At 42.4% G+C, this 12,174-nt stretch overlaps 1 protein-coding gene across 1 annotated transcript in view; it reads left to right on the top strand.

Moving 5' to 3' along the window:
• Nucleotides 1-12,174, top strand: part of gli3 (GLI family zinc finger 3) — a 96,843-nt gene that overhangs the window by 67,580 nt on the left and 17,089 nt on the right. The window contains exons 5-8 of the mRNA XM_005449015.4: nucleotides 2,168-2,373; nucleotides 5,224-5,385; nucleotides 9,379-9,580; nucleotides 11,215-11,434. Coding sequence (XP_005449072.1) covers nucleotides 2,168-2,373; nucleotides 5,224-5,385; nucleotides 9,379-9,580; nucleotides 11,215-11,434 — 790 coding nt within the window. The remainder of the gene's footprint in view (nucleotides 1-2,167; nucleotides 2,374-5,223; nucleotides 5,386-9,378; nucleotides 9,581-11,214; nucleotides 11,435-12,174) is intronic.

The raw sequence follows: 12,174 nt of genomic DNA, 5'->3' as shown, positions 1-12,174 counted from the left end.
CCTGGCCTGAGCTCTTTCATTAGGGGGGCTGTGAAGTGGAGGGACGAAGGGGCCAGGAGGGGATCAGGGGATGGGGCAGAGGTCGTAATTGGGCTGTTCCACTCCCTCTGGCCTTGCTCAAGGTCACTGCGAAACAAACGTTGGGCCAGGCTTTTTCCTCTCCCTCTTTTCGCTCATCCTTTCCTTCTCCTGGGGTCTTTTGTCACAGTAGACCAGTCCATCGGGGAGCCCCAGAGAAGCAGAGGGGCTAATTCAGTCTAATCTTTTAGCCCGTTAATGTCTGCCTGATATGTGGCTTTCTCCACATCCTCAGGGGAAGGCCTTTGTGGTGAAGGCCATCATTATGAAGTTTCCAGGCGCTCCTAGCCAATTATAAGAAGTGGGCACAAATTAGTTCACCTCAAACTCGGCTGCTAAGAAGTTTTCCTGATTGTTCTCAACTTTATTTCACATCTCGCAGAAAAAAGAGGCAGTTGATCGTAAAGGTTTCTGATAAAGTGAAGCCCGATAGCGCTCACATTTTCTATTTAAAGAATGAGATTTCGTATGAGACTTGCCAGTGGATTTTGTACAAAATTGTATCCGTCATGTGCAATTCTGTACACGGTTTCATCTCCAAGCCAAGTTCGAAGCCATCTGAGCAATGTAGCATTGCGGCGCAGCGTTGCTTGTCTGGCCCTGGCCAGCGGTGAGCTCGGTCTAACGTTTCCCTCTGATTAAGACGCAGTGGTGAAAGCTGCCTTTGATCTGAGGAAATGTCTGCGTAGGGAGCAGTTGGAATGCAGCACTCTCCTCTCTGCTTTGCAGATGGAGGGAGAGAGATAGTGTCACAGTCTATTTGTTTGGTCTCGCCACTGCCAGTCTGCCAATCGAATTAACATCTGGATGTTCAGGCTGAAACAAGCCTGACGTCCCTGGTTCAACTGTGGAGAAACTGACTTATTTATGTTTAATTTACTCAAAAATGACAACATAGTGGAATCAAAAGATCTTATTCTTGTACACATGTTGATTTAAATGGTCTAACTGGTCTCTAAATGGTGTCAGATACAGGGAGTCTGTGACAGCAATATTGAACTAAGTTCATTTAAAGTCAAAGAATGAAGGGATATTAGGGCCACTTTAAAGAAATCATCATTTAAATTTTTTTTAATGTTTTAATTAATTTTTAAATTTAATTTTTAAATAAATGTATTTTTTTAAAAATATTACTTTTATTTATAGATACATAAAAAGAAGGCTTTTTACTTTTCTTTTGTTTTTTTTTCCCCATTTTGACTGTAAAGTCTAGATGCTGTTAATATCAGCTCCATATATCCATCACATCAACAGCTGGCTATTTCAGATTAGGTTAAAAATACCAAAAAAAAGTAAGTAAGTTTAATTATTAAATGCTTTTTACAGACAAACGGTCACAAAGCGTTGTGCACAAAAAGAGTAAAATAAATAATAAGTACCACGATAGCCAAAAAATATAAGAAATAATAAAAATAAACAGGTAATTTTTAAAAATAAATAAATTAAATTCAATGAAATTCTCAACAGAAAGCCTCCTTTAGTTTATTTTTATTTTTTCATTCAGTTTTGATCTTGTAATATCAAGTTTATTTGTGACTTTTCAAATATATTTAAATATATATTTAAAAAAATGATAAACATTTGTTCCACAGTGTGTTTTTAATATTCCTTTCTACTCATATATTTTTTTATTATTCAAAAATTTTTCCTGTAAAAAAAAAAAAATATTATGTTGAAATTTCTAGCTCCATACTTTTGTTCTTGAGTAGCTTTGCATGATTCACAATTTCAAATAATCCATATTCATCTCAACCCTGTTCTTCTCATTTTAAGTCATCTTTTAATCTGATTGGCTGCCCCTCATAAACAGATGTTTTTTAAAGCAGGTTGGTGGGTGCAGGTTTCTGTGCAGATGGCCAGAGATTTGTGGCTAAGATCAACAGTTTAAGGATATTTCCTCATTATTACATCATACTAAGCGACTACTTCATCCCTCATTGTATCACTGGAACCCCTCTAACAGAGTTCAAATGCCAGAAAATAAAGAAAAGCACGATACCACCCCCCTTTATGTGACGCCTTTAGTGAAAACCTGTGATTGAGTTTGTATCACATGTGTCATGTTATCTTAATATTTCCTTCTCTGCAGGCCTCCTGCTCTGGCAGGCAGTCCAGCTTTCTCCGACATCTCCCTCATCCGGATCTCGCCCCAGCGGAACCCGTCCATGGGGGCTGAGTCGCCCTTCCACCCTCCACACCCGTACATCAACCCATACATGGACTACATCCGCTCTCTCCACAGCAGCCCCTCCATCTCCGTTCTGTCAGCCACCCGGGGCCTCAGCCCTGCAGATGGTGAGTAAAATGAAACATACACTGATACACGCATACACATAACGCATGACGCACGCACACTCACACACTCAGCTGCACACAGCCCCAGCAGAGAGTGATAAGGCCTCAGAAGACCCTTAAAAATAACGGCTGGAATTGATTACGGAGGTTCGATTGCTATTAGGGGGAATCTCGGTTGTGTGTATCCGTTTAATTCCTGTTCGAGATCAAAAGAGGTCAGGTGAGAGGCAACCAGATCCATCTCTATTAAGACCCAGGGTTTGGCGAGATGCTATCTGAGTGAGGGGAGCGGGTGGATGGGAGTATTATGAGTGTAGCGCCATCCATGTGGGTGGGGGCTCAGATTGGAGGGAGGCTAATCCTTTTGATCTGTGAGTCATGTCGGAGACCTCTGGAGGATGCATCAGTGAGCGGCAGGGTCACGTACAGTTACACCGCGCACACGGAGGGAGGGTCGGGCTCAAGTTCCCAGTTTGGCGGTGTTAAGCGGGGTGATTCGTATCGCATCCTACTGAGAGCAATCTTACATCTTAATATGGATTTTAATTGGGAAATCAATTGATCTGAAGTGTAGCAGTTCATTTATTTGATACCTTATTTTATAAATATATAAAATAAGTCTTAGCAACTTAGAGAAAAAAGAAAAAACTTTAAATTAATAATAAACATATTGAGTTATTTTCATCATGATTTTGGTCATATTTTAAGTAAAAAAAAAAAACTTTTATTTTTATGTAAAAGCTTATTTGCCAAATATCTACATTGGCCTCATAGATCTCCAAATGTCCCAATAATCATTTATGGCCCTCACCTCCTCAGCCATCAGCCTTTTGGTACTTCAGCAGCAGCAGAGACCCACTTTAGCCCCCAACCTTGCACTGAAGTGTATTTCTGAAATGGCAAATAGCTGGGACATTTCCTCTGCACCCGTGCATTCGACCTCTTCTCATCCAGGTCTGTTAAAAGCTGTGACTAAGTGACGACCAAGAGTCTCAGCCTGCAAACCTCACTCAACACCCCCCCTTTGCTCCTTTTCGTGCACTAGAGCGATATACCGAAGCTCCGACTCTCTACCCTCCAATTTTCCATTACCGCAACATAATGTGCGCCGGTCTCGGATTGCTTTAAATCAAAATAGTTTCTCCAACCTACCACATGATCCCCTTTTCACTCCATAATGCTGTGAATTGTGAATGAGGCACCTAATTACTCCTTTAATCAATCCGGTGATTAATTAACCCATCAGCTTTTGTGTTGTTAGTATATCACCGCGCTTACAGGGAGCCTCCTTCAATATGCAAAGATTTTTTTTTCCCCAGCAAAAAGTACATTTGAATAATGATGAATTAATTAACAGAATCTAATGGAGATTTAAAGTGGGTGGGATTTAGTGCCACCCTCTTGCTGCCACACATTTGCTTTCACATCTCTTTTTTTTGTGCCCCCCTCCCGCCTTCAATATTTCTCTCTTTTCTATATGAGACTGAGTTCAGAGTTAGGCTCGCCCCTGTTCCTATTGTTGTGCTGAAGGAGCACCCGGTGGCTCACGGAGTCCTGAGGCATGTCTCTGCCTTCCCTACATTGAGTGCCACACTGACAGCCTTCCCCCACTCCCCCATTTTGCCCCGAGGATCGCACTCGGATGCCAGCGTTTCTGATTTAGAAATTCTGCAAAGCTCTTTTCTGCGCACGGCTCCTGAATGGGACATATTATGGTTGAATGCAAAAGCAAAGCTAAGGCGGAACACTGGAGACAATTAAGAAACTCCCCCCTTCCACTGAAGACATAAAAGCCAGATCGAATTAATTTAGAATTTTTTTCTGCCATTCATTTAACCAATCATGGATGCGTTCTGCAGGCATACAGGCCAGCCTTAAGAGGAAATCTCCTCATACACTGTTTCTTTATTTATTTTCTCTTTATTTCTTCAATTGGGGGAGAAAAAAAAGATCTGCAGCACTCAGTGGTCTGAACCGATTCCATATTTGCATCCAAAACCACAGTGTTAGTCTTTTCCTCTCTCTTTCTTAGAATATTTGCATACGGAAGCCCACCGCCAGATGTTTATTTTTAGGCTATGGTTCAAGGACTTACAGTACTCTATAACTAAGGGAATGACTTGGAAAAAAGAGACATTGTAAAGAAAGAGAGAGAAAGTGAAGTGGAGGCTGTATCCACATGCATGCAGATCTATCTGGGCAGATTTAGGCCTTTTGTTTCCTGCAGAGTTTAAATGTGCAGAGTCGAGGAGCAGGTTGCATATCTGCATCTGCAGCCCCCATGCGCACAACACACAAGCGCCGTGTTTGGCAAAGGATGCACCAGCCCACGTACTCTTACCACACACACATACAGTAAATATATATATTCATGTACACGCTCATGCCCTTTCTCCGAGTGATCGGCACGAAGAGCGAAGGCTGTTTAAAAACTACATTGTATTGTAAGGCGATTGGTTCTGGTGTTCACAACACGAATGCATCAATCAAACACTAATGCACACTCACTGTAATCTCTGAGCAAGCATCCGGTAATCCCCAGTGAGGCTCCTCACTTCAGGTGATGCTCCCTGTGCAGCTGTTTTGCTAAACTTGATGGTGTTGCTAATGTGCTCATTACTGTTCTGCTGAGCTGATTATCATCTAATGTAAATGAATGCAGACTTTATAATGCAGTGCAGGTGCTCAGCCTGTCATGTTTTTCTAACTCGCTAATAATTTTCCCCCTTCCTTTTGCATCTCTCTCTTTTCCTCTTCCGCTTCTACCCAGCCTTTTTTTTTCTTTTAAGTGTTTCTTCCGTGGGTGCAGATCAGTTTATGTTTTGGTTACTTTGTTTTCTTCTCCTCCAGCCCCTCACACAGGTCTGACCACAGCTGAGTACTACCACCAGATGGCTCTGCTGGCGGGCCACCGCAGCCCTTACACGTCTGACCTCCTACCGTCAGTGGCATCCGCCGCTGGGGCCAGCAGTGCCAGCGCCCTGCACATGGAGTATCTGCAGGCGATCGACAGTAAGTGTGCACTCAGAGGTGTCTCATATATAAAACAACAAATAAATATCTAATAATTCTAGGATTACACTGAAACACTGCCTCACACACATTGCACAAAGCAAACCACATTAGTAGGTTTCCTTTCTGCATTCCCCATTACATACGTCCAAAACTTGTCTGAACTCCTTTTTTTGTTGTTTTGCGTCTGGATTTCATCAACTTTTCATGAACTTTCTTTATAAAAAATATTAAATAGATTTAATAATATAGACAGTTTTTTCTTTTTGGGCTTTTATTCATCCAATTAAAGACATTTTATGTGGTTTTGCAGTTCACAAAGTTAAAACCCTGATTAAATATAGTTAAAAAGTGAAAGGTTTTACACCACTGAATATTATTCAGACTCCGCCCAAAAGGGGTAGCTTTGTCCACACAACCTACTCACACAATCACACTAAACTCTAGTGACCTACAGTGTTGCACTTAAAGGCACAGATCAACAAAGAATGAAGTCAAGAGATAAATAGCAATAAATAGTAAAATACATGAAAAAATACATAAAATAAACAGACAGATTGACAAAGAAATTAAAAATGATAAAAAGAAGTTAATCTAGAGGTAAGTGATCTATTTGTTCTGCACTGGGGTACTGGTGAGAGCAGCTTACTGAACTCAGATGACAGAACATAATCAGGGTGGTTAATAATGTTTTTAATAATTGTTCTTTATCTAAATCTCTCTGCCTGACCACCAGGATTTTGAAGCAGGTGTTACCAATGGTGCTGAGGCGGTTTCCATTCTTAGCAATTAAAACACTAAACCAGCAGATAAAAGTAAAAGTTCAAAGACTCCTTATTGACATTAAGAGTTTAACCTCCGTGATTTACAATGGATCTGAGTTTATTGGGAATTATATGTCAACTGTACCAGGCGCCAAAACTGGACATTTACAACGTAAGTGAATAGACGCCTACCACATTCATCCCTACTGCACTTGCACCTTAAATTGAGTGCATACCTGCACATTTAAGCATGAGTGGCCCCAGTGGGAATTCAACCCTTAAAAGTGCACTTTCATAACTCACCTATCTTGTACTATATATAGATCAACCATGGCGAGGAGGTATCTGCAACTTTTTCCTCTGACATGATTTAAATGAGCTATTGTCTTAATGTGTTCGGCTCAGGTCTGTGTGCAGAGGACTTATGCTAATGAGTTATTTTAAAGTGTAAATAGGAAATTAAATGCACACTGAATCTTAGAAAGGTCGGACAGCCTCACCCCGCTCCCTTTGATGAGAATGTATTTAGTCAGTCAGACGCCGCTTTCATGGAAATCCGGGGTGAAGTTCCCCCCGATTCCTCAGAACAAACTAATTAAAACTAGCCAAACTTGTGCGGGTATCAGAAAATTAATTGCTATTAAGTGGGAATTGGAATGTCCCACCATTCATCACTGCAGAAATCCTTTCTTCTGTGTCACTTTTTAAGATTAATAGACTGAAACAAAACAATTAGGGCCAAATTTAAGTAGAGACGCGGTGCTCCTCACTTTAAAAAAAATCGCCTGTGATCATTGCTGGTAATAACTCATCATGTTTCAACAATGTGTGTTCCTGCGCCTGAAATATTAACACTTTAAAGCTTTGGTTGGATTTCAGAGAAAAAAAACCACATACAAAGAGCGGCGTCTGTCAAGAGGCTTTCGCTGATAATCTGGGCTAGTACGACACTGCAGCTATTTTAGTCGATTTCAAATCAGTTTAATTACCTTCAGAGAGCGCTCTGCTAATGAAACAATGGGCCTGTCCTGCCTGTTTGTGCTCTAATGGGCTATTGTCTATGCTCATACTGCCTAATTAGCACCATAGCTCTCATAGATTACTAAAACTAAAGTCTACACTGCCATAAAGTCTTTATTTGTGGTCTTTATTAGCTGACTTTAATCTCCTTGCTATTCTCCACTAACAGCTGGCTGTTTTTCTTATAAACAGGCTTGCTTTTAGCAGCGTTTTAGCATTTTTAACACCAGAGCTGTTTTATGTAACCTGATTAATTGTAGCTATTAATTATATGGTAGCACGTTAAGACTTCCTGTTTGGAATTCATAAGCAGTATAAACATTTCATAAATATTAATAATACATTAAAAGGTAGCTGTAAGCATACAAACATATTTACTGTTATATTACTGCTATAACTCTCCAATAGGCACCTTTAAGTGGAAACTTGTGTGTAAACAGATGAATAACAATGAAAAAAGCTTTTTAAATATAAAATACGTCTTAGAAAAAGTTATGATGTCTGACACGTTGAAAATTAATAAACCTTTTAATGTCCTTTACACTCTAGCTGCCTACAGCTACATTACTGTTTACTGTAAACTGCGTATTAAATATTAATATACCGCTTATTTATGAGAAATGATGGAGAAAAGATAAAGTAAAAATGTAGTTTTAGCAAATAGCTGTATCTGTTCAGAAACAAAGAGATTTTGACCAGATTACTCATTTATATCGGCGTCCTTGGATCTCTAAAATCAAGTTTATATCACGCTAAAAAGTCTATATTCATAAAATCCCTCTCATGTGGCCCTCAGGTGTGTTCGAGACGGTTCAAGCACAGTTTCGGAGCCACGTTTTATTTCCCCCGCCAGTCAGTCTTGCCTGTCTGAACCCTCTCTGGCCGTGAGAATTAATGACGGGGCAACTAACCAGCCATCCCGTCCATAAATCAAGAGGAAATTAGAGGGACAGTCCCGCAACGAGCCAGCACGTTTCTGTCTCGGTCTTCCCCGGTTGGCTGATTTATCATTTGGGCTGTGCATTAATAAATACCGCTCCCATGAGATTTTGCAGTGGTGGGACACAGACCCATCTCATCAGCTGTATTCCCCACCACCACCACCAAACACCACCACCCACCCCCTCACCTAATTCACCACAAGTAGACGCTTTCCCTCTTGCTCGCCGCTCTTCGGCTTGCGTGGAGTGTCGCAAAAGTTGTGTAAAATCAGAAGTGCCATGCAGTGTTCCTCCACAATGTGAAGGACCCCCGTCAGAAACACATAAAAAAGATGGCTTTTCCATACAGTGACATTATTAAGGCAGTGTTGCTCCTCTCCTTACGTGGCCTCTGTTTGCCAGAACACCACTGCTGCCACTGGAGCAGCATCCACACACACACACACGCACACACACACTGTGATTACCATGTGAATGGAGCGTTCTGTAATCGCTGGATGTGTCAAACGAGAGATGGAGCATTTACGTTTGGGAGATGGATGGATTGTGGGGGACGTAAATATGGAGGGGGGTTATCGGGGCTGCCTAAGCTGGTTTTGTTTGCCTTTATAAAATAACTCAAAATGTTTTATTTCCAAATCTTGAGTCACAAAGTCATTGTGTCAGTTCACGCACAAAGCACGACATCCCCTCAGCGCTTTTTTTTTCTCCCCCTCCTTCCATCTCCCCCTGTTTTTTCTCTGTCTTGTTTGTGACATCTCCATGTGAAAAGACAACAAAAGTCATGTTTTAATCTCTACCCGTGGCTCATTGTATGTGCGCAGAGAATGGTTGCGCCGTTTCCGCCTTTTACCTTTTCAAACCCCCTTTTTCGTATTTCCAGTCAACACTGATTGCATTTGAATAACGAGTCAAATTGGACTTGATTAAATATTACCATACACAGTCAGAGCATTTCTCCAACATAAAAGGCATGTTTTCTCATAGATGAAATGCAAGCAGTGCATCAAGTGACAGCCGAATACTCGTTCAGATGAGCCTTTTGTCTGATGATTGACAAAAATGTCATCTGTTGGGGTTAGATTAGGTTAGAGTTTGGATGAAGTCAAAAGCAAAAAACAGTGTAAAAACCAGCAAATGCTCGTTTCATTTCACACATTTTCAGAGTTTACCTGATGCTCGGATATGGGTTTATTTTTAGGTGTACCGGTCTTTCTAAACCCAGATACTTGGCGCTCAATCTCCACCTCTTTCCTCATCCCCCGCAGGCTCTCGTTTCCCGAGCCCGAGGCTTCCGTCGCGACCCAGCAGGAAACGCCCTCTGCCCATCTCGCCCCTCTCTGAGCACAGCTTTGACCTGCAGACCATGATCCGCAACTCGCCCAACTCCCTCGTCACCATGCTCAACAATTCCCGCTCCAGCTCATCTACCAGCGGCTCCTACGGTCACCTCTCTGCTGGGGCCATCAGGTAAAAACTGCCCTGAATGTTCTTATAGCTCCTGGTTCATCGTTTTATTTGTTATTAGAATTTTGAATGGTCTGATATCTTTCTATTGTGTGTATTTGTGTGGAAAATGTGGATGGTAAAAGGAAAGGGAAGTCTAATTAAGGACAAGTGGATTTTATAGTGCTTTTCTATTCAATTATAACACACAAAGTGCTTTCACATGTGCTTTTTCCCCCTATTTTAACCCAACATTCAAACTCTGATAGATGCATTGGGCTGACTCAGGGTTCAGTATCTTACCCAAGGATACTTCGACATGCAGTTAGGAGGGATCAAACTGGTAGACGAGCTACTATACTCTTGGCCTACATTGATTGACTCCCATGAAAGGAATTGTGGGATTAAAACGTATATATGCTGTCCTCTGCTTCTCAGATTTTGACCATTACTTAAAAGTAAATCACTCAGTTGTGAGTCACTTTTATAGAAGTGCTTTGTGCATTTGGTTCTTTCAAGGTGGTCATTCTGGAACTAACATGTGTCAATAATGAATGAATGGATGGAACAGCTGACTCTCCCCAGGGGGGAATGATGTTGTACGTAGTGTTTCCGATGCCATCGGTGCTTATAGTAAAACTCTCCATAAAGTTCAATAGGATCAGTGTGTGCAACAAAAGTGTACCAGAAGTGTGCGGTGGTGTGGAAATAAGTGTGTACGTATCGTCCATGTCAAGGCCCCGCGTGGGTGACGATCTCCCAGCCAGCCAGTCAGCCTGCCTCCCCGGCGGCTCGTGTCAGTCATCCGGTGCACCTCATGGAAACGTCACATACATCACATAACCGAGACTAGCAAAGGGAAGTGAAAGAGCAGAGTAGAGAAGGGAAAAGGAAAGATCCATCGCCCCACCCACAGCCATTGATCAGCAATCTGTAAGAAGAGCCTGATCAATCACGCTGCACACTCAGCCACTGTCCAAGTGACAGGGCCCAAATAGCCAAAGCCAACAGACTGATGAGTGATATGACAAGCGGATGGGCCCCCAAATGTGTCTCGGCTCATTGATTTCCACTCGGCTCGTAATAAGATCAGCAGAAATATGGGTCGCAGTGAGAGCAAAGCGTCAGAGCGCAGGATGAATGGAGGCCTGTGCTCGGAGCCACACAGATCTGTGTTTATTTGGAGGTCCATCAGTGGTTATACAGACCCCAGGAGAGGTTTTGGGTCGCTTCTGGGATTTTTATCATCTACTAAAAGTTAGCTCAGGTTGCAGGTTAAGAAGCTACAGAGGAAAAAAACCCAACAAACTCTGCTGCAGTAGATAAAAAATAATTTACATGGCTATAAGATACACCTCAGATTATTTATCGTGTGTATCATTTGCCTGGTGGAAGAATGACATACCGCCTTACACAGACCACATGATAATTCACTGTGTTAACAAGCTGAACATTCATTGGCAGGGATTTGTCGACGGTCCTGTGGTTCCAGCATTACCGCACCATCTCCTGTCAGATTGTCCTCAGGGATTGAGGCGCTATCCAGAACAATCCATTTACTCACTATCTTTCCCCCTTTTGTGCCTCATTTCCTTTACAGCGGATGTTTTTAGTGAAGTAGTTTAGTGAGGATTTTTTTTTCCCCCTGCTCTCTCCAGCCCAGCATTAAGTTTCGCCTACCCTCCGACCCCGGTGGCTTTGCATGTGCACCAGCAGCTGATGGGCCGTCAACCGGGCATTGTTGGCTCTGCCTTTGGCCACAGTCCACCTCTCATCCACCCAACACCAGCCTTTGCCACCCAGCGACCCGTGCCTGGCATCCCACCATCTGGACTCAGTGCCAGCGAGCGCTCAGTCATCTCCAACGACTCCTCGCAGGTGAGAGCGATGGCTAGTGCCTCTGCGATTTATCATTGCAGGTAATAGATAGCAGCGTCTGTGCCAGCCACATCTGAGGGAAATGCAACGAGCTAACGTGGTGTAGGCACGACCCCCCCCCCCCCCCCCCCCCCCCCCCTCCATGTGTGCCTCTCCTGGGAGTTTCTTCCTACTTGTGTTGTCTCTTGTTTTTAGACTGCCGAGCGTGGCCCAGAACCTGCCTGCAGCAAACAACAAGGGGCTTGTTAGCATAGAATCCCACTGCTGACTCCATTAATCACTAGAGAGAGAGCAAGAATATAGAGAGGGAATATTGACATGGATGGATGGATCCAAAGGGACTTTTTCCTCTCATTCCTCAGCCCTTACTGTATGTGCGGGCCTGCATTTGAAGTGAATATTCAGTGTTTATTACCCATCCTCCCTGCTGTTTCCTGTGCCTTGAATTTTATGTTATCACAAATGAGGCCTCATTCAAATCGGGCACACCAAAATTGCCTTTTCCCTTTTGCTAGAGTCAACAGAATATTGCTTTGAGGCCACAGCTGAATATCAAATATTGGACAAATTCTGAAGAGACTGAGTGAACGGAGAGTCCTGTAAAACACTCCAAATTATGGGGAAAAAACATTTTCAGGAATAGAAAGTCAAAGAAAAACTTGTCTGTTTTTTCCCAGAAGTTTAAAAACTCTTTGTTAATTCTTTTATTTCTTCTAGCTTGATATGTAACAAGAATTCCC

Source organism: Oreochromis niloticus, linkage group LG9 (assembly GCF_001858045.2).
Source record: "Oreochromis niloticus isolate F11D_XX linkage group LG9, O_niloticus_UMD_NMBU, whole genome shotgun sequence".
Taxonomy (NCBI): domain Eukaryota; kingdom Metazoa; phylum Chordata; class Actinopteri; order Cichliformes; family Cichlidae; genus Oreochromis; species Oreochromis niloticus.
The sequence above is the reverse complement of the archived record's forward strand: the minus strand, read 5'-3'. Positions and strand labels throughout refer to the sequence as shown.